General features: G+C 37.5%; 1 protein-coding gene across 1 annotated transcript; it reads left to right on the top strand.

The window, feature by feature from the left end:
• The first annotated feature begins 1,682 nt into the window (after nt 1–1,682).
• On the top strand, nt 1,683–21,565 carry LOC129259015 (sodium/myo-inositol cotransporter 2-like). The gene is made up of 15 exons (XM_054897282.2): nt 1,683–1,986; nt 5,592–5,663; nt 6,069–6,173; nt 7,066–7,125; nt 8,141–8,245; nt 8,922–9,027; nt 9,448–9,528; nt 10,119–10,330; nt 11,115–11,250; nt 13,226–13,333; nt 14,183–14,333; nt 16,120–16,288; nt 16,865–17,080; nt 17,703–17,919; nt 18,925–21,565. Exons 1-15 carry the CDS (start codon nt 1,906–1,908, stop codon nt 19,110–19,112), a joined length of 2,007 nt encoding a protein of 668 aa, XP_054753257.2. The 5' UTR covers nt 1,683–1,905; the 3' UTR covers nt 19,113–21,565.
• The last annotated feature ends 2,219 nt before the right edge of the window (nt 21,566–23,784 follow it).

The following is a 23,784-nucleotide window of genomic DNA, read 5'->3' as shown; positions in this document are numbered from 1 at the left end:
AATTCCAAAAAATCACAGAGTTATTTTTTCTTTACATTTTGAAATCAAATGCTGGTGTAGGGATGAAGCATATATATATTAATATGTTAGAAGTGTAACAAACAAATTCACTGAAAAGAATCTGATTTTAAGCATAGCTAGAGTTAGTTAGCAGTTTTCGTTGACAAAAACAAATTAATGGAACCTTATCTCAATCAACGTAGAAAAAATCAAATAAAAATCATAAATAACAAAATACGGCAGAAAACTTGACACGAGTACAAAGTTTAGACGCCATGTGAGGGGGTGCTATTTTTTACTAAGTATCGAAAATATCTACATGTACTTTTAACCTGGGGAGCGTTTCATGAAAGGACTTGTCGGACGTTTTATCCGACAAGTCCCATTTTATCCGACAATTACTATAGTAACAGTATCTCTCAGCCAATCAACATCAGAGAAAGATGTCAGATGTGACAACTTGTCGGATGAAAATGTTGATGAAGCACTTCCCTGGGGGAGCGTTTAATGAAAGACTTGTTGGATATTTTTATACGACAGTTACCATAGTAACTGTGCTTCTCAGCCAATCAAAATCAATGAAAGTTGTCAGATGAAAATTTTGATGAAACGCTCCTCCAATGTCTATGGGAAAACCATTATTAGAATTAATCCCCCCTCCCTCCGTCTCTCCTTCCCTCTCTCTCCCTCTCTCTCTCTCTCTCTCTCTCTCTCTCTCTCTCTCTCTCTCTCTCTCTCTCACACACACTCACACCCTATCTCTCTATATATATTGGTGTGTGAGTGGGAGGGGTGTGTGTGTATTCTTATCTTTGTCCCTTTCTCTCTCTCTCTCTCTCTCTCTCTCTCTTACCCCCCCCCCCTCGATAATTCTATTCCTTGAATATCTCCCATCAAATCTTCATAATGTATCTGTTTTCTCTTGTGTTTATAACATGGACCCGTATTTCTGTCATTTTATTACTACTTCTCGCATTACTTATCTTTTTTTTTTCATTTATTATTCAATCGCAACATTATGTTCTCTTTTTATTATATCGCATGTCTATATACATGCGAATGAGTCCTCATTTTTTCATTATTTGATATGACAGGGGATTCACGCTCTATAAGCAGATATTCTGAGAGGATCGCCTCATTTCCATAGAAGCTGTTGTTAATATTATTGTACAATTTTCATAATTTATCTGTAGCTGATTTGATTAGAATTTTTATTTTTATGGAAATGAAAAAATAAACTTAAAATATGTTTAAGGCATCACTTCCATATCTTAGGTTTAGGTGAATAAAAAGGGTGAATGTTACAGTTTCATTTCCTTACTGCATTGTACAGACGCGTATGTACAAATAGGCCCTGTTGAAGATCGCAATATGTTTTAGTTGATGTGTTAATGATTTTGCTGGAAGATGGATTTTTTAACTTTTGATCAGGTACTCGTATCTGTTCGAGGGGGGTGGAGCTGACTCTCGTCTTTTAATCTCGAGGAATCGAATCCCAGGCATGGCATGTTTTTCTTCAGCAACAGCAAGAAAATATTAGTTCTAGATAGATGACCCTATACGAATGCGTGTTATTACATTGTAACCTGATATGTTAGCTGAAACATTTCTGAGAGTAAAGAAGGTTCAGGACGGATGCTATTATATCTTTTCTGACGAGAACGAAATTGGTCGAACGGGGCGGATTTCACTAATTTTTCATTCTGTCTGAACGTGCTAGATAATGAGCGAGCAAGCGCAGCGGGTGACACACCTCTTCCGCGCCTCCTATTACTAACCCCATATTTTCCAAGCACCCCTCATTCTTGACAATCGCAACCTGTTGTGTACAGCCCATCTCAGACCTGGGCAAGATATTGTGTTTGAGCAGTTGCGCAGAGCGTTTTAACCCGTTCAAGTAGCAAGATGGCCGAGGGATCTCTTGCTACGGCCGACATCGTCATCATTGTTCTTTACTTCGTATTCGTCATCGTTGTCGGGCTATGGGTGAGTAAATCAATTATACTCCTCTTCCTTGTGAAAAGTGTAAATATTGCGAGAGTGTTAACATTAACCACGTATCTTCTCTTTTCCAGTTTCACTATAGAATCAATCACAAACCACATCGTGAAGTTTGCTACGCTGCTATTGTTGGTGCTTGGTTTTGTTACGAACACTGCAAAAACACCGGTGTTAGTTTAACACCAGCACGGAATCTATACACCAGTTTGGTTTTGGTTTAACACCAGATAGGTCATGTAGGTGTTTATACAACACCAATTAGTATTAAAACAGCCCCGGTTTGATTCCAAACTGGTGTTGTTTCAATACTTCTCTGGTGTGGACATATAAAGATTCCGGGCTGGTGTTAAATCACCACTGTGAGTTTTTGCAGTATAACTAAAGTTAACAAAATCGAATTTCCATTTTTAAGGTGCCATCATCGCCACACAGGAAGTAACTTTAAAAGATGCATACCGTTACCCACAAGTACTCCTTTCTGCACTAGTCTTGGATGCTCGAAATTATTGTTAGAGGAACTAGTTTACAACTCAGCATTGTCTCAGACATAAAATGTGAAGAATTTCACCTTGCAAAGTGCTCCCAGTGTTACATACCAGAGATGAGTTATTGACCCATAGCGAGTTGCTATGGAGAGTTTGTTCACGTTGAGATGAAATACATCTTTATGGAATACATCAATTTCCCATATTAGTTTGGCATATCGTATACACATTTACTTACCACAATTTTGGTTATTATGGGAGAGGAACGGGTATGTTTTCATCTCCCATTACTTTATTTGAATTCCTTCTTATGGTAACGCTGGTTGAAATCCATGTCAATTTGTTCTGTTCATTCACCTTTTTGGAATGTATTTAGTTACGATTTTTGTTTTCTTATTGTATTTATTTTTTGTTCGTTGGTTTGTTACATTTTGTTTGTATGTCGAATATGATATACAAATTTCGAATATAAAATACAAACAAAATGTAACAAAACAACGAACAAAAAATGAATATCCCAGGATGCCCTGCAGGGCTCCCTGGGATCTCATACTGACGAGGCAACACTGGATATATAAAAACTTGATAAATAAATAAACAAATGAATAAATAAAAAGGTGTTAATTTTTTGATGTGTGCGTAAATTTAACCTGGTACTAAGGCCTCTGATGAGACAACGTTTATAAATGAACCATAAATGCAATTTGTTAAAAACAAAAACAAAACGTTGGTATTAGTAGAAAGGATACTACTCAATTTGTGGGAGGGTAGTTGGCGTTAACGTAACTTGACGGAATTGATTTGATTTTAATCTAATTTACTTGCGTTCCTGTTTATCTTCACTTTTTTCAATTCATCGATGGTTGCAGACGGATTCGATTATGTTCCATGCAGCTCGATTCCGCCGGGAATAATAATAATCTGGTAGATGAATACTATGTCCCTGATTTATATGACTTGGGGCTTATGTCATAAAGCTGTTCCAAGGGCGGCTCTACAATATTTCAGTCGGGGGCATCATAAATGTGACGTTTTGTTTTTTTTAAGTGAACAATGTGGGTATTTAAGAGTTATACTATCCAAACTTTTTTTTTCTGTCTTTGTCACTTTCTCTCTCTCTCTCTCTCTCTCTTTCCCTGCTTGTATTCTTTTCATACTTTTCCTTCCATCTTCTCCATCTTTCACTACTTGAAAAATAAATCATACAGGGCATTCGTCCCGGCCGCCTCCGTGGCCTGCGCTGTCCCTACTCTGTTCGTGAATTAATACGAGACCTCACAAGCAACGGAATATGAAGTGCAAATGATGTGATTTAAGCAAAAAGAAATATACAAATTATCAATATAATAATGATGATCAAGTTGCATTTCAAAAGGTGTTATCTAATTCACTTAAATTGTGTGTGTATCAGGTCTATGAATTACACTAAACTGTTTTTGGCATCGATGATATTTTTTTAATCAGATTTGGATTTAAACTTCACTTCATGAGGCATAAAATGAAAATAAATCTTTATTTGTGACCTCTCACATTCAAAAAATCATTCGTAAATCTGTAATATAACAAATCGCCCATGTCTGCCACGTCCTTGTTGTCAGATGGAGCAATAAATTCTGTGTATACACACGGCGAAGTGATGGAAGTAGTGATAAGCGTTGTTAAACGTTTTGATAACTTCTGCTGTGTAGCAATTCCATTGGATCCGACTTACGTTTTTTATACTAATAGATTTTTTTTTAATTGATGACTGCGCTTTACATGAACACAAACTTGAAAAACTACAATCGAATGATAATATTCATTATGTCAGAATGTTTAATGATGTACTTCTTTTGCCTGATTCTTTGCACTTTTCGTTCCACATCTGTGCCTCTCCCCCAATCCTATATACACCCCCCCCCCCCTCCTTCCCGATTACTTCGTAATTTTTATGGGAAGTGCTCCCAAAATGGAGATGAGCCCCTCCCCCTTCACGGTAGGGGGCTTGTCACAAGGTAGAAAAATAATACAACATTGCTTGCCCCCTCTAACGAGGTATACAGATCCCCCTGTCTTTAACCCCCCCCCCCCCCCCCTCGTGTATCGTTTCTTTGTTTTTCTCAATTAGTATTCGTTGTTTGCATCATGGACCTACTACTCTATTAGAGTACTCTGTCCGAGTAGTAAGTCCATGTTAGCATATACTGTGCCATATGATACAGCATTGTCTTAACTCTAGGCCTTTTTATTATGCTGACCAAAACGGAAAGACGGAAATTAAAAAGTTCCGTTTCAACCGCAGGTGTCATGGACCAACAATTAAATTAGACACAAGTTTGGCAAGGATTCCTGGTATTTCCTGTGTTTTCAATCAACAATTAGTAGTGAATGTAACAGTCATAATAAGAACAAGAAATGTGTAATTGATGCAGAGATCCCCGAGCCCCAACATGCTCAAGGCACCCTATTATATGGTATAGTTGTTTAATAACAAACATTGCGTAATGCACAGTACGCTCCACTATCATGACTATGCAAGGCCAATTGAAACAAGCATTATATAATTCCCTCGCTCCTAGCGAGTTCAAGATATTCCTTTTGCCCCCACCTCTGACTCCTCCCCCTCATTTTTCGTTGAAATAAATGATGCACTTGGTAATCAATTATTCAAATTCCCATCGTTAACGAGCCTTCTTGGTAAATGAAAAAATGAATCATTTCATCAATCATTGGAAGGACTCAGTGGCGTATTCAGCCAAAAATGTTGAGGGGGCCAGAGTTGGCGTATCGGGCAAAATTTATTAGAAGTTACAAGCGAGCAAATATTTTTACACTTTTATTACAAAAATCAAATTTGTGATAGATTTTGACCAAATTTACGTAAAATAATATTTTTTCACCCTCCTTTCTTTCAATTTTTTTCCTTTTCTCTTTTTTTTTTCTTGGTTGTGAAAAATTGGGGGCAAGGGTCCCCAAGGCCCCTCATCTGTATGCATCGATAATAAACAAACTGAATAATTAATTCCATTTCTTTAAACATGTTACATAACCACTTGATTGATAATAAACGGGATTAAAAACGTGTTATGAAATAAGTAACAAATAATTTTTTTTTCTTAATTTCAGTCTATGTACAAGACCAACAGAAGTAATGCCAGTGGATATTTCCTCGCAGGACGATCGATGTTATGGCTACCCGTGAGTTATGCACGTTTCGATAAATTTACATAGCAGTATATATTTTTTTTAAATCCAATTACAGTGCTCAATGTATTCTCATCAAAATCATGATATTTCGCATTATATGACAATGATCATAACCCAAATTTATGCATATGGTCCACCAAGCCAATGAACTCTCGGCGCAATGGCCGAGTACCAAAGACATTAGAAAATGGGGCCAGGCCTCTTGTCTTCTTGTCGGATGGTCAACGTTTGAGGATAGAGAATGGTAACAATATCTCATGCAGGGCCCACTGAGTGAACAATTCAGAAGAGCTGAAGTCACTATCCTGGGTACATAAAGGCTAATCATTATTATTACCGTTTTAAAATCAATCCACCAAAATTCCAACATGCCGTTTAAATTTAATTCTGTTTCAGATCGGGGCGTCATTATTTGCAAGTAACATCGGAACTGGTCATTTCATCGGATTGGCAGGCACTGGAGCTGCAGCTGGGGTAGCCGTGGCGGCTTACGAAATAATGGTAATATAAATTTATATATTCTGATCAAATGCGGAACCATATTTGGACTTTTACGGTTGCCAATTGGCGAGAAAAAAATAACAAGCAAAACAAAAAAGAGTCTTCAGTACGAAATAAACGAAAATTTGTCTTCAGTAAAATCTGACGAGTAAAACAAAAACAAAAAACAGTGAAAAAGGGTTTTGAGTAAAAAAAATGAACGGCATTTTGCTTCCAGAAAAATCTGATAAGAAAAAAAGGGTCATCGTTCACAAATATAGGCTCTTCAAGGGGTACACCCGTTATCATTTCCAAATCTAACGAGATGCACCCTCCCCCCCCCCCTCGGGTCAGGGCCTGGTAATTGATATAAACATTGTCACGTTGTATCGAGTTTAGAAGGGTCCTGCATCTGTATTGCAGGAACTTTCCCACATTCGTCCTCTTTTCAATGAGATCGTGTGCTTGTCTTTCACATTAATCCAAATGTTTCTTCTTGTATGCGAAAAAGTATTCATTAGTTATTGATACATTATTTTATTCAAAGTTATTTCAAATCATTAAGCCATTAAGACTCGGTGAACATTACCTTTATTTCAACATCGATGTCAAAACAAATGATTTTGTTAAAGTAATGGACATGTTCTTTGGTAAGTTGAAGAAGGGTTACGTGGGTCTCGAAGGGCATCATGAAAATATTTTCGTCAAACTTTCGTTTGCTTATATGGAAATCTTCCACCAGTTGATTACTATAAATCTGATGTCATATGTATCAGGATGGAGACTGCACTCCATTTCAATCATTTAATGTAATCACATTGTATCGAATAATAGCAAAATAATTCACATGGTAATTATTTGATCTTCATACTTATGTAGAAATAATTTTGAATTTTTCTATCTTATTGTACAGGCAGCATTTGCTATCCTTCTCCTCGGTTGGATATTTCTTCCAGTCTATGTTTCTTCAGGGGTAAGTTGAATGAGTTTATATTCTCTTCCTTTCTGTTTTTTTTTAATATCGAGTTGTGTAAACTTTAAGATTGTAATTATCCTAGTTATAAGTTGGTTCAAATTCAGTTCTCACTTTTAAAATATCTCGATTACATAAAGACTAGGATTTGAAAAAAAAGAAAAACACTGAGACAATGTAATTTCAAATTCGTGTCAATAATCATTTTGCAAAAATGGAAACTGGTCATTTTAATTGTAAGATATGATCTATCTTAGATACTACGTAGAATTAAATTTCAATTAAGCGTTCAAGTACATCATGTACTTCATGTACCTATATTTGCATGAAAATGGAAGCAAAGGCCTTAACAGTGGTTGGCAGGTCAAGTCTTGATGCTAGCATTACTTGTCAAGCTGAAGTAATACATATGAAGAGTTTCAAGTTTCAACTCCACTCAATTTAACAATACAGGATATCATTACACAGATATAATGATGATGATCATACAAATCGATACAATTGAATATGCAATGTACACAATATGACAATCCAAAAAATGAATGAAATAGTTACGGTAAACACTAAACAATATGATAACCATACATCACTCAATAATGATATATACAAAAAAAAGATAAAACACTTTGCATGGCTTATTTTATTATTCTTTTCCGTTAAAATAAAAGTTGAGGTAATGGAGTGATCCACTAAAAAGCAGAGTTTGATGAGTGTGGATCCCTCAAGAGCGAATAGTTGTTATATATTATTTAGAGAGTGGATGGTCGATTTTTTTGTCATATATCATGAACATTTTTACCATTCCGAGTGGCGGTCACAGTATTTTGGAAAGCATATTTTTTTTAACGAGCTGTCAACAATGTCACCTCTCCCTCCCCCTCTCCCCCCCCCTCTCTCTCTCTCTCTCTCTCTGTTTCCCTCTCTTTCTCCCCCCCCCCCTCTCCCTCTCTCCCATTCTCTCTCTCTCTATTTCTCTCTCTACCGCAACCACCCCCCCCCCCCCTTCACTTCTTAGGTCTACACGATGCCAGAATACCTCAGAGTGAGATTCGGGGGTCAACGCTTGAGAATTTTCATGTCGCTTTCAGCCTTGTTTCTCTACGTATTCACAAAAATATCGGTAAGAATTTTTCTGGGGGAAAAGTGGAGCCTGAAGTACTTGTTATAAAATCTGATGAGACTCCCACAAAGATTAAAAAATAGGGTCGACATATCAAACTCGAGCATTTGGACTTTTACTCCAGTACTCTATAATTTTGCCCATCGTCTATGGCATACCGGGGGTGTGCTTTTTATCAACATTTGTTCTGATAAGTTGTCAGATCAGACAACTTTCCTTGATTCTGATTACAGCTGAAAAAAAACACCGTGAAACAGACTTTGTTGGATAGGTCCCGTTATTGAAGGAGAAAAGTATATGAAATAAATTCTCAAAACTGAATAAGTGATGTTGATTCCCGTGTGTGTTATATATCAATATCAAGGTTATACGTTATCCTTGCCATTTTATGAAGTGTTCATGTACCAGATTAATTAAGGACTTGAAAATAGACTTGAATATGTAGGTTATTCATGAATACTTTTGCAACCAGATATTTACTCAAAGTCGTAATTATCACGTAGACAATCAGTGTGTCGCTTGCGTTACACGTGGTCATTTTATAACCAATTACAATTAATGTTAAAAAGGAGTTTATGAATGCGTGACTGATTATCCAACCATATTGTCTTCTATACGAGCACGTGGTCGAAAATAACTAATCATATTCCCTTATTCATTTCTATGACTGTAACAGGTGGATATATATGCTGGTGCCATCTTTATCCAACAAGCTTTCAACTGGAATATTTTTGCTTCTATCTTCATTCTCTTGGCTGTGACTGCGATCTATACAATCACAGGTTGTTAGAGATTATGTTTTGTAATATTTCGGAAGTGCCGAACGACGAAGAAAAAATACGAAATTATAGTAGTAAAGAAATTATTCAAAATATGATTAAATAATCCATTTAATATGAATAAGAAGAATGGTGCATATTCATGATAACGTATTAAAGAAATATGGGAAAATAAGAAAAATATGAGAAAACAAAGGGTTAAAGGAATATGAAACTGCAGTTTCAATATTTTGTATCCGGGGACAAACGCGATAATGAAGTTGCGCTTATTGTATGGTCACACCAAAATGGTCATACGACACGCTATTTTTTTTCTGCTATTGATCTTGGTACGACCTTGTTGCGACAATGGTACGACTGTCGGTATGAAATTGGTGAAATATGTATTAATCGATATTTTTTTAATCACCCCTCTTTTTTCAGGTGGCTTAGCAGCTGTCATCTATACCGACACCCTTCAATCATTTGTCATGGTCATCGGTGGTATCGCCCTTATGGTGATAAGTAAGTCGATATAACAGATTCAAATATTGACGGTCTATTTATTGTAGGACATTGGTGCAGCTGTATGTATGACTTGACCCAATTGACTCACTAGGTTTTTGGTTCTGAAACACGATAGTAGTGTCGCCATAGTTGGTCATAAAATCACACTTGTTAGGACTTATCTCACAAGGAGTATTTATCATAACTAGAACAGATTTTAGCTAAATTTTGTAATTAATGTCTATATTCATGAATTCTGAATATCAGGCATTCAGATCGTCATCTTGTATTGTTTAACTGATATCGCGTCATGTTATAGGCAGAACAAGTATCCAGTTTGGGTTTCAACCATTTGTATGATAATAATACATTAACACATTATTAATTCATCTTTTTAATGTTCATCATTATCGAACATATGTGAAACATTTTCAATTAGATTCGAGGTCAAATTGCTAGCTTACCCTATGGAATGCCACATGAGTAAAAATCCTAACATTGGCTTGATTACACAAACACTGGTCATGGTGACTACGCATGCGCATAACAAACGTGAACAATAATGTTTTGTTTTTCTTTCTTTGTTTTAAATAATTTTCCTTATCCAGGTTTCATGGAAATCGGTGGTCTGGAGGGTTTAATGCTGGAGTACATGCAAGCCATCCCGTCCTCCGTTCTGAACGATACCAATACCAGCTGTGGGTATCCCAGAGAGGATGCCTTCAGTATGATGAGACACCCTCTAACCTCCGACCAGCCTTGGCCCGGTACCATCATTGGTATCATGGTGATCGGGGTTTGGTATTGGTGTACGGATCAGGTATGGGATATTAACCAAATCTTATACTTCCTTTATTGAACTGTAGAGTGCGGTTTTCATGGGATACGCGAACGTTTGCGAAGATTGCGAATAAACAGTTTTTGCTCCGCGATGCACGACGAATTCAATGACACAGCAAATGTATTGGAAGTACCCGTCGAATGACAATGACAGCTGGCAGGTCTTTGTCGACAATTGGTGAACCGGAACAGCAGTTTCATCCTAGGTTTCGGAGGTGACGAAAAATTGCCAATATGTAGTTTGGCCAGAGTCCAGGACGAAACTGCTGTTCTGATTCACTAACTTTCGACAAAGACTCTTTGGTTTTTCAATGTCACAAAAGACAATTGAGAGTGGAGCAAAAACTCCTAAATGTCACTATATGGCAATGTCCAACATAACTAGTGTCCATGGTGTTGGAAGAAGTGCGCCAATCGTGCGCTAGGGTTTGGAAGTCCTCGCCAACCATTGACGGAAGTCTTTTATTGTGTGTGTGGGTGGGTGTGTGTGTGTTTTTCCTGGGGCATCCCGGGACGCTTTGCTTCGCGATTCGTACAAAAATATGTTTCAAACTCGTCGGCATCAGTTAGAATAGAATCATTGCAAACGTAAGCAAAGTTAGCAAAGCCTTCGCAAAGTTTTCGCAGATACCTTGCCTTATCGTAGGTCAATCAAGCTCACATTGTCGATTGCAAGCTCCAGTTATCATGGTTATGCCTTGATAAAACTGTACCTGCTCAACGAGATAGGTAACGCTCAATGTTTGTTTTTTATTTATATGTAGGTCATCGTGCAGCGTTCTCTTGCCGCCAAGAACGTAACGCACGCCAAGGGAGGGTCATTGGTGGCTGGCTACCTCAAACTTTTACCTCAGTTTCTTATCGTTATGCCGGGTATGATTGCAAGGGTTTTATACACAGGTGAGAATGAATGATGTGAAGAAAAAATAGTATTGAAATGGCTAGTGAAACGCTTATAAACCTTATGCACGTGATGTCATATTCCCATAGCGCCGTCCCTCAGAGGATATAAGAATATGCCTAAACGGAGTTGGCAGGTATGTGCCAGCTGTAGATCACCAACGAAAGCCAAGGGTGCTCGTCGGAAACAGTTTGTTGAGTTCAAAACTTAAGGACACTTGCTTGCTTTCTTTCTCGCTTGTCTCCCGGCTTCACGATGACACTATGGTTTTGAATATAATTATGTAATCCTATGCTCTGTCGTTTACTAATTTTGTTCTTGCTTTAAAAAAAATCTGAGCTACATGGCTCATGAATGAACTATTACATGTAAATAAAATGTGTTGTAAAGCATCATGATTCGCTTCACAAAAGGGAACGACAACGAGTCATTTGAAGAACCAAACATATGGAAAAGTAGTCGCATTTGCTCCCGAGCAGCGACCGAACGCGCATACGTGTACAGAAGCTATGGCACTCTAGATACGAAATTATGTTGTAATGGGGCCGAAATGTGAATTGACTCAAAAGTAAAATTCCTACGAAGCTCGGTTGAGTGGAAATCTATTTTCTACACCTTTTTTTATGATAATACCAAATTTTAAAGAAATTAGAGATTCAGGCTCCACGGAATTGCTGTTTATAAAACACATGTTTGAGCTTCTCCCACACCAGATTTGCGTATTATTACACGTAAATTTCCCTGTTTGCACACGCTGTGTCGAGGTGGGACGGTCTGTCAAAGACTGTATCTCATGAACCAAACATCGTACGAAAGCCGGTTTCCCGCCAATCTGTGCAGAATATATTTCTCTACAATACATGTAAGAATGATGCTGATTGGTTAAAAATTGTCTACGGAAATAAAGAAAAACTAAGACCCCTTCATTTGTTCAGCCGTCAGTGCGATCTCTGCCCTCATTAGCATACCGGGTCATGACGTATCAAGACGTCTGAGTTTCATCATGGTGGATTTTACATGTAGCGCGGCCTGACATTCTCGGAAAATCAGACAACATTTGAGGTTTACTTCGGGTATTTAGCTAAATTGGATTTTGATCTAGTGACATAAGACTGCAAAGAGTCTGAAACTTCCATTTATATGTATTGTTAAGAACAGAACGAGGAGAATTGTGCTTTTTTCTACAATGTCGGCTCAGGATCGCCCATTCTCATAACTGTACAAAGAGAGGTTGGATAGCACCATTTGTGTCTACGGGGGGATTCCAGCTTGACAGGACGTCCACATAACAATATGCAGAAACAACATAAACAACTTTTGTATTTACATGTAGATCTGCCCACTATAAAAAAAAAACGAAAGAAAATGCCATAAACATCAAGCCTACAGTGTTCTGTATGCATGTAGATTTTACGATAATTTACCCATTTTCCATAATGGACGCGTCCGTATCGTAGTTTCGTAAGCTGGCGTGCGCATTGGACCGGAGAGCTCATGAATAATTCATGAAGCGGGCGGCGTACGTCGGTGACCCGCGGAACCCGGTCATTTTGAGCAAATGCGAATTTCCACCCCAAACTTTTCCATATGAGTTTGTCCCCATTGAATGGATTATTAAGAGTATCCCTTTCTTTCTTCCAGCCTCCTAATTCTACCTGGTAGGTAGGAAACCTAATATTTACCAACCGATGGTATGTCGATTGAGAATACCATCTATTTAGAGTCGGTCCCAATTAGATGGTATTCTCAATCGACATACCATTGGTAGAGAATACCATCTATTTGGAGTCGGTCCCAAATCGATTGTGTGACCGTAGAATAAAGGATAAAACGGCTAACCCGATCATGATAACTTTTACCCAGTCCATGTTTGTGTAACTGACTTTTATTGTCACTAGTATTATTGTTATTATTATTATTATCATCATCATTATTATTGTTGTTGTTATTATTATTATTATCATTATTTTGCAGATGAGGTTGCGTGTGTTGACAGTGAAGCCTGCACAGAGTACTGCCAGAATCCCAGCTCATGCTCAAATATTGCCTACCCTCTTCTTATCCTTCGGCTTATGCCAGTCGGTAAGATTCTACTACTAATTCAGGTGCCTTGGCCGAGTGGTCTAAGGCGCCCGACTACACCATGAAATTCCGGGGTTCGATTCCCGGCACGGCCCTTGACCAAAGCAATTTTATGATACATTGGTATTTTATCTTTCATCAAATAATTGAAAATGGTCTATGCATTCTTGATACCAACGTGTGCCCGTGTTAAAAAAAGTAATAAATCAACAACTCTTACAAATCAGCGGGGGAGTCTCATCATCGGGATAAACTCGAACAGACGAAAATATAAGTCCCCGATTTCCATGATGATTTGGCGGTCTGGCGTCCTTTGGCAAGGCGTTAATCCACACTTTGCCACTCTCGACCCAGGTGCTAAATGGGTACCCGGTAGGATGTGAAAGTCATTGTAGCTTGTCCAGTACTGTGTGCGCCTCACCGGCGACTGACTGGAATACTCCCCAGGGAGTGGAGGATGTGCACACATTGTGTGCGGGAATGACTGATTGAATCCGATGACCGGGGTAATAATATATCTGTAAAGCGCTTAGACACGTCGTTCCGATGTATTAAGCGCTATATAAGAAACGGATTATTATTATTATTATGATTTGGTCACTTTTTTTATCAACATGTTATTTTGATTCATGTGGTCTGAGGTTAATTAACAATTGGAATGGAATCCGAAGCATTCTAGCGTCAACACTGATACAAATTTGGATGAAACCGAAAATGGTTATTCTTAATACTCAAAGTTTATAACACCTAATGAAAATGCGTCTGTGAATATGTTTAATTATTTCCTTGAAAGTACATTTTTGAAGTGTCTTTCGTGATTGTGTGATTGTTTGTTTTTCATGTTTCAAGGTGCCAAGGGTCTGATGATGGCAGTCATGATTGCTGCCCTCATGAGCTCTCTCACTTCCATTTTCAACAGCGGAAGTACGATCTTCACCATGGATGTGTGGCGCCGTCTACGACCAAAGGCGAAGAACACTGAATTGATGATTGTTGGAAGGTAAAAAAGCTCATCGTCCAGATTTTTGCCACATTTATTACACTTTATTGAAACATATATTTCACTAAGAATTGTATAAAGTTATAACTGTTCAAAAAATATATATCAATGAGCAAACGTCTGGTCAGTATTACATCTCCCTGGTCAGATCATGATAGATTTTGAGAAACAACTTTGTATTGGTCTTGTTCGCAATCACGGGTGCTTTACCGTAGACCATGGACCTAGAGTAGATCTAGATACTATTATCGAGATGATCAGTGACGCCCAAGACTAGCATGTGCAGTCCATACCGCTAACCTCCCTTTAAAAAATTCCACAAACGAAAAGAAGAAAACACAATGGAAATTAGCTTTTCGTATCAAAAAAATATTGCTCGCTCGCGACTTCTTAGAAATTTTGTCCCATGCACCATGTTTTGCCGCCAAAAAATCTTTGGCTGACTACGCCACTATACTGCAACACTGGCGAAAACTATTACATTATTAGCAGTGACAGATCATCCGATGTTTGTGCCAAGACGGTTTTGTTTGTGTAACTGTGTATGTCTACCCTCATCCACGGCTAGAAACCCTGCACATACGTGGTGGAGCGAGCAAGAACTGGGTGAAAGATGACCAAAGTAAAATCCGAGAATTGTTACCCTGTACTAGCTTATATTAGCAGGTCAAGTGGAAAACGCTTGTAGCATAGAGTGTAATAGCTCTATGCTTGAAGTATCGTTTTATCTATTTCAAGTGCTCTTCGCTTCTCGATTTTCTTTCAATGGTACCTCTCCAGCGGATCTAGGTGTTTTTTATTGTAATAATATCCCAATAATAGGCCTTTAACCCTAAAAGAGCTGGGTTATTTGGACCCATGTCACAGCCGAGGGGGCGGAATCCGCCCCCCCCCCCCCCCCTGAGATCTCGGCCGTCGATCGCACAAGCGCCGCGAAATTTTACACAGTGGTAGTGTGCGATAAAATCTACAAGGCTGTACGATTAATTTTCCGGAAAAAATAAGATTTATTTTGATTAATTAATTATAATTTATGCATGAAATAAAACATTTGCTCTGATTTACTTATTATGGCCCCAAAATTGCTATTTTTTTATTCACAGACTCTTTGTAGGATTCTGATTAAATTTACATTAAAAAAATTGGTATCGCAAATTTTTTCTTATGTATTTTATTGTTTTTTTAATTTCTTATGTATTTCTGTGGTTTTCTTTTTTTTTTCTTTTTTTTTTTTGGAAATTGTTGCAGACTTAATTCTGATCATAAACAAGACAAAATTAATTCATTTTAATAAGTAAAAGTAGAAATAATGAAACATTTATGAATTTTGGCTAAATACACAATTTGCATTGGATTTGAACATGAATACACGTTTTTGAGCAATTTTGGGTCTGACATGCACTTACATAATGTTGCGTAATTTCGTAACCGCGTACCCGGGCATCGCAAATTAGGTCTCAAAAGTTGCGCGAGATTTTAAAATTAAAAAGTTAGCGAGCGGCGCGGTAAAAAAAATTCGCGCGGCGGATTAATCGCGAAAATGTTGAGGGGGAGGATTACGCCCCCCCCCCCCCGGGCCTTTGAGGGTTAAAGCTATATTCTCAGCAATTAAACAGTTGCTTTCAGAATCTTTTCTTGCTTTTGGCACATCCTTTTTTTTTTAACACACAGATATTTTGGTGGTGATTCTATTTGATTCTCTACAAACTCATTTACAATTGGAATTTATCTTTATTAACCTATAACTTTAATTGTCTCTTTTCTATCTTTTGACCTTTCTATATAGGGTATTTGTTTTGATTTTAGTTGGGATAAGCATCCTTTGGGTTCCTATAGTCCAAGCTGCTCAAGGTGGCCAGCTATTCCAGTATATCCAATCTCTTCAGTCTTACTTCGCACCATCCATCTTCGTATGTTTTGTCATGGGCGTGATCTGGCCAAGAACTAATGAACAGGTTGGTGCCCTCATCCCCCACACTCCTCCCCAAAACCCCTCTACCTTCATTCTCTGTCACACACACACAAATACCCCACACATAGTTACCAATAATGCATACAGCATTTTCAGTTATTTGATTGCAGGATAAAAGAGCATTGTAAATAAATCCCTTGCTCATGTGCAAAGGTGCCGTGGCCGGGGATCGAACTCCGGACTTTCTACGTATAGTCAGGCGCCTTAGACCACTCGGCCATGGCCCGAAGCTCACACACACTCACGTACGCGCCCACACGCACCCACACACACATAACTCTCTCCTAACTTCTTTGTCTTCTTCTCTTCGCATTCGACTATTGTATTACATACTCTATTTTATAGATAATTATAACCATGATTACAGGCGATGTTTCACGAAAATTTGAGAGTGACTGATCAAATCCACATGAATTAAACATGTCTCATAACCACCCGACTAATTTCATATGATTAATCCTATACCAAGCTGGCCTAAAAAAATATTATGCTTACAGATATATCGGAATGTAATGCCATGCATTGTTTTTTTATTTTATTTTTTTTACTTAAATCAAAGGGGGCTTTCTGGGGTCTGGTGGCTGGTGTGGCCCTTGGCCTGACCCGGATGATCCTGGACATCATATACCCTTCTCCAGCTTGCGGGGTCGAGGACACCAGACCCGGTATTGTCAGTGGGGTCCACTTCCTCTACTACAACTGTATCGTGACCCTGGTATCGTTGATCGTCACCATAGCTGTCAGTCTGATTACAGAGAAACCCTTGCCTGAACAGGTAATATGCATTGCACTCTTGTTAAAAGGTTCTTTAGGTTTTCTTTAGGTTTTTTTTGCCTGCCCCGTATACAGGTTCCCTGAAAGTTTCTAAATTACCTTTAACAGTTACTTTGGAACCGTTTATGGTTCTTTACAAAACCATTTAATTTTCTTTAGCATGTATATATAAGAAACTTTTGGAGAACCCGTTTTCTCGAGGGTAGCAAATGCGGGACGAAAGGGTTCCAATCAGCACCTATTTTTCTTTTAGTTTGCATTTTCCGAGTCTGACAAGTCATAACATAGCATGCAATAAACCACAGTTCATTGCCTGTATATCTTTTAGCAGGATGAAAGTAAATGATTGGTCAAAATTTGGCCCAGAAGGAGAACACACGAATTATTAAAAAATATCCTTGATATATCAGGTCTAATATAATGTATCGCTTTACTCATTTTGCTAATGAAGCGCAGAAATTTTGAGTCGGGTCCTAATGAACGCTGACTCCGACGATAACGAGGATAGACTGACGATAAACAATTGTAATGCAAGTTTGAATGCAGAATATAAATATTTGTGAGTAATAGTGTTCTTTATGGGATCCTTTCTTTTTTTAAAACGTTTTGCTCCTTTCATATAGGTCATGGGTAAGACTTACTGGACCAGAGGAATGGACATCAAAGCAAATGACAAGAACGGAAAGACCACTGATCCTGAACAGAACCCTGAGGCTGTGGAAATGAACAAGAGCAAAGAGGCAAACGAAGCCACCCAAGATGAAGTGAAAAGGATACCGGTAGACGGAGAGGGCGCTTTGGAGGCTGAGCCAGCACCGCAAAACACGACTGAAAACGAAGGTATTTAACATTTCCTTTTCTACATAAACTCTGACACAGTGTCAATTCTGTCATCTTTAAATTGAGGTTCTTTTTATTCATTTTCGGACTTGAAGTTAGGTTAGAGAAAGCGTGATCATTGCACGAGCTTGTTATCCATACATCAGTCCAAATGAAGGAATATACTAAAAAAAGAAAATGCTGGTAGTTTGCTACATACTCGAGCCAACAGGGAGTTATCGCAACTGTGACGCAGAACACTTTCGGATCATAGAGAATGTATTGTCAAATGCCCTTCATGACAATTGAGTCGTTATAGAGGGTTGCTGAATCGAATCAGAAGTTTCGTCCTTGACTCTGGACAAAGAACATAATCGCAACTTTTCGTCAGCTTCCAGACGGAGGGCAAAAGCCGCAAAACTGCTTTTACGATTCAACAATTTTCGACAAATACCTCCCAGCTTTTCATTTGACTTCCCTTTTCAAGGCATTTGCTTTGTTCTAGGATTCAATCTGGGTCGCGGTGCAAAAAACTCTTGCCTTTCGGTACCCAGGTCCAGATCAAGTTTAATGATCAGAGGCCTGTCATTATAGTTTTTTACGATGGGCAGCGGTAGGTTTGAGAGCGAGGAAAATTCAGTCGAACATGCACACCACGTCCAATACAGTGCGTCCCAGAAAAGAAGATGGACTTGAAAAAAAATGTGTACACGATAGTTTATCATGTCCGCAAGGGTTTATCCTAGGACAATGCATAATACGCTCACATGGCAGAGTGTATAATATTATTAAAATATGGAAAATGAGAGTGCTGTAGTGTTCTTGTTTTGATAAGAGAGTCGTTGACTGGTAAACCTTCAAACCTTAGTAGGATAAATCTTATATCCCTATATCCTCTAAGCAATTTGTCTTTGTCCTTGTAGTTCTAATACGTGAAAACGAGCTTTTATTATAATGATAACTATCTTTCTGTATCACTTTCATCATCATAATTTTTGTCGTAATTTTTTTTCCTCTTATTTATAGAAACCTCTGTTTTGAAGAGATGTGTCTATTGGTTTCTTGGGTACAACCCTAAGGACGACCACGAAGTGCCGGACGAAGCCAGCATGATCAAGAGCATTGATGAGAATCCGATGTGGCAAAAGTTCAACCTTGTCAACGCAATCATATTATGCGGAGTATCAGTCGCAATGATGGTATGGTGGTGGTGAATAGACACATTACCCGAACACATCTATCCCCACCTTAAAAAATACACTCCGGTACTCCAGGTTGATAATGATTATATAAAAATAGAGTAAAGTTCATTAAAGGTCAAGTCCACCTCATAAAAATGTTGATTTGAATCAATAGAAAAAAATCAGACAAGCTTTATGCTGAAAATTTCATCAAAATCGGATGTAAAATAAGAAAGTTATGACAGTTTAAAGTTTCGCTCATGTTTTACAAAATAGTTATATGCACAATTTAGTCACATGCAAACGGGAGAATCGATGATGTCCCTCACTCACTATTTATTTTGTTTTTTATTGTTCGAATTGTACATCATTTTAATTTATGCAGATTTGACAATAAGGACCAACTTGACTGAACCATAAAATGTTAAGCAATGGTTATTCAACATGTTCATGGAGAAATAAAACTTAATTATCTACGTCGTGTAGTAATTCGAATTACTACACGACGTAATTACTTACGTCGTGTAGTAAATTGAATTACGACACGACGTATATCCGTGTTTTTGACGGTCTCCTGCTTCCATACTTATACCGACCAGGATGTACATATAACTGTTTTGTGAAAATAAGCGAAACTTTAAAATGTCATAACTTTCTTATTTTACATCCGATTTTGATGAAATTTTCAGTGTTATGCTTGTGGGATTTCTCTCTTTTTATTCAAATCAAATTTTTGTTGGGGTGGACTTGTCCTTTGCTGAAAAAAAATCGTCAAAATCTGAAGGCAAATAACGAAGTTATTGAATTATAAAATTAAGCAGTATTTTAGAGAAACAGCTATATGCACATCATCATCTTTAGATGGACTGACGATATCATGTCCCCATTTTCCTTTTTCTAGTGCTATTACATGATATCATAATTATTTCATGTGTTCATATATGTGCGTATGATTTTGTCTCCCTTCTCTTGAAATAAGTTACAGCAATGAATATATCATGCATTAAATCAGTTTTCAATCCAAAATTTTTCATTCTTGGGGGACAAAATTTCAATTTACGTAATTTTGTATAATAAAATACAAAAGAGCAAGTGGGTATATGACATCATCAATTCGCTCATTGAATATTCATGAAGACATGCATAGAACTGTTTCACCGAAATGATGCAAACCTTTTTTTTATGTCATAATTTTGTTACTCCTTGTCCGATTTCGATCAAATTTTCAGTGATTCGTTTGTCGGATTTTTCATAATCTGCTCAAACCATGATATTTTTAATCTGGAGTACCTCGTTAAGTGTCTCAGCGTGTTTCCTGAATCTGTACATAAAGCCAAGCATGATTATACAAATATATTGAAATGGCACTGTTTGAAGACCACGTTTCCTTGCCTAAATTCACGTTTTCCAGGAGCTACCTCACTGTCATCAATTTTAATGTTTATTATTGTTTTGACGGTAGAGCAACAGTATTCCAAATCCTACGGCAGGTTTTCTCAATTTTGTGTATTTTGTGCATGTCAATGTTATTTGAAAGAAATGATTTCATGTTTGTTCCCCAATGATGGTGTGTTCCTAATGATTATTTTCAAATATTACATTGTAATTGCAAATTCTTATACCTCATTTATGCCACTGTTCTAATGTGATCAAATGAAGATACTATTACTCCTACAGCTGCTTTATCAGGTGGAATAGTTTTCAGGCAGGCCGGGCCACTCCCTGATATTTGAATAGGGGCCAATAATTATGTGTAATCATGATGTGATTTCACGGGTTAGGTTAGGGAAGCCGAGCGTGCGACCCATTTATTTGGGTCCACAGCGCGAAGCGCGCTCCCAATATTTTGCAGGAAAGAAGACTAGAGATGACATCAAAGATGGATTCGCTGTCTGGTTGATTGAATTTTAATCATCATTACTAATGTATACTTAACAACAGCCAGCGCAAACAATGTAATGATATAATGTAGCATGTCTATATCGTTAAGGATGGCAAGGCGTTAAGGATTTTTTATCCAAACTGTCCATGCCACCCAAATTATTGTTAAGATGTTAATGATTATCTAAAAAAAGTTCTCCTTATATCTGAATTTTTCAAACTTTACGAAATTCATATTACCGCATGTATGTTGTTATGAGTATCATGATGTATGTGGGGTGGATGTGGGGTGAGAGTGTGTGTGTGTATAGTAGGTTTTTTTTAGCTCTGCTCAGTTTGTTTCCATTAATCTTGTCGGTGAAGATGTTAGGTATACGCGTAAAGTGTTTCGTTCTACTTATTTTTAGCGTCTTCTAGTACAATGAGTATATTACGTAGTTTTAGTATGTATATTGCGTTTAGATAAAATGCATCATTAAGATTCGCTCTCATTTCCCATGTTCCTTCGTGACACTGTGAATGCAAGAATAATTTGTAGTATAATTGAATGTTTGTTTTGTTATTACATGTGTGTATATTTACCCAAAAAAATATGTGAAATATAATATGGATGACTCTATCTGTATTTTCTGTCAGAATGTGGATGGGTTCACGTTTAAAAAGATATAAAACAGTTAAGGTTTAGTTAAAGGGTTGATCAGTTAATCATTAGTAAAAGATGAGATAAAATAACTGTTTTTGAGTGGCAAAGTACATGACGTAAACATTGTGATGAATGCTTCTCGATCACCATGTCCTCGTTTAATGTGTATTTAACCCCCCCCCCCCTCCATTATTTTCTGTATCTCACCCTCCCTTCCCCTCTTTCCCTATCTCTCCCTCAACAAAAAAGATGACGGAGAAAGAAAAAAAAACAGCCCTTCCTAAACCTTCATAACGGATTTGTCACACATCGCATAAGGATTAATGAAAACTTCACAGAATCAATGTGTTCTCTCATTTTGAGCGGAAGGTGCAAAAATATCACATAGCCTGAAGCGAAAAACATATCACGTGATCACATTTGATCACTAGAAAGACTCTTGTGTACTTGAGTAAGAGTACTTGATGGTTATGCGATATCATACACTGGACACCTGCCTTCCCCCGCACTTGTCACCCATTGTCAAAAAAAAATATCAAAACAACGCAAACGTTTGGGCTATTGTTATCGCCATCACTTCTCTAAACATCACCTGACATATGACCTTCATCATCTGAACTATTAAATATCTATTGTAATATGAAATACAATGGGAATGTTCGGTATTGCCGTTTTCTCTACTTTGCTTGAGTTGGCATATTCAAATTAACGTCAATACAGCAAAATCAGCATTAATATGCAAAAAATAAAACTTTTTCTACGATTCCCAATCTTTTCAACTTCTCTTATATAGATATAAAATAAATAAAAGGTTTTAATTATTTCGTTTCCGTTTTTTATATGATAGCAGACCACTGTATGACATTATAACGTTCATCGAGTTTATGAGGTAGCATATCTCCAATTTGACAAATCATCATGTAAAATATATATGAAATCATACAAAATAATTTCCCTAATTAGTTTGTTCGCAATGGCGGAAACAGATACCTGGGACATGAACCCTACCATGCACATGGGCCATTGGTTCCCTAGGCAAGATCTAGTAATCGCAGGCTGACCCCGCCGTCGATTCATGGCGCCCTGGGCCATTCCTCGCGTGGGGACATTCTGGAAAAATTATTCTAGTTATTTCAAAAATGGAATTAAGGATCGACACCCTCAATTGTAAATATTGAATGAAATGGTGGGGTTTTTAAAAGGGCGTGATATCCGCACATTGAAATCCCACATCTTTGTATTCTGTTTGGTTTGTATATAATTTATACATAATTTAGTTACAAATATAATTGTAACTAAAAAATAAACGTATTATCTCACTTGAGTGTAAATGTATGGCGACTACACAGTTTCTTTCGATCGTAGGTACGCCGTCCAATATGAATAGTGTACAGGGGTGGTATTCTGAGATCCATTTTATCTCAGATAAAATAAAATATTTTATCTCCGTTAAAATCAGTGAGATAAAATACCCTTAAAATCTCTCCGAATTGGTATTCTGAGAACAATTTCATCTTCATTTTATCTCTGTAAGACACACCTATTCTTTAATCAATATCCAATTAGAAATGCGCTTTTATAGCTCTCTCATATCACTCAACCAATGAAAATCCATTCTGCCAGGAGGTGTGGCAAAGGAGTGAGATTGCGTCAATTTATTGACTTCAAATACGCTTGCACAATACGCCTGCGCGTCTTTACAGTGATTTCTTTTTAAAAAATGACAATACTCTCATCTTTTTTTCGAAGTCTATATCACATCTTTTCAAGCATCATTTCAAAGACAATATTAGTCAAGAAAAGTCTTATGAAATACTTCCTGATTGTACAGGAATAACATTAAGGTATTATTCTCAATAAATATATAATTTTTCTTTATTTTCATGTCAACATTTGTAGTTAATTCACCAAGAAATAATGATAAAAGCAACGTCGCAGAGATAAAATAGCCCCTACCCTCTTTTAAGTTTATTTTATTTTTTCTTCGAAGTAACATGGGCGCAAGCACATCATCCGCGTTGCATGGCAAGATACGCGATGGGTATGTCTACGCAGGCACTCCTCTGTTGCGTATCATCTGTAGATACGCAAGATAAAATTATATGCAAGATAAAATTCAAAATTTTATCTGAGAGATAAAATGTCATCTCAGAATACCAATTTCATTTTAAGAGATCAAAT

Source organism: Lytechinus pictus, chromosome 4 (genome assembly GCF_037042905.1).
Source record: "Lytechinus pictus isolate F3 Inbred chromosome 4, Lp3.0, whole genome shotgun sequence".
Taxonomy (NCBI): Eukaryota; Metazoa; Echinodermata; class Echinoidea; order Temnopleuroida; family Toxopneustidae; genus Lytechinus; species Lytechinus pictus.
The sequence above is the reverse complement of the archived record's forward strand: the minus strand, read 5'-3'. Positions and strand labels throughout refer to the sequence as shown.

Coding starts and splice junctions, on each gene's coding strand:
- LOC129259015 (XM_054897282.2), top strand. CDS start 1,906: ATGGCCGAGGGATCTCTTGCTACGGCCGACATCGTCATCATTGTTCTT. Junction 6,174..7,065: donor TGGCGGCTTACGAAATAATG/GTAATATAAATT, acceptor CTTATTGTACAG/GCAGCATTTGCTATCCTTCT. Junction 11,251..13,225: donor TGCAAGGGTTTTATACACAG/GTGAGAATGAAT, acceptor ATTATTTTGCAG/ATGAGGTTGCGTGTGTTGAC.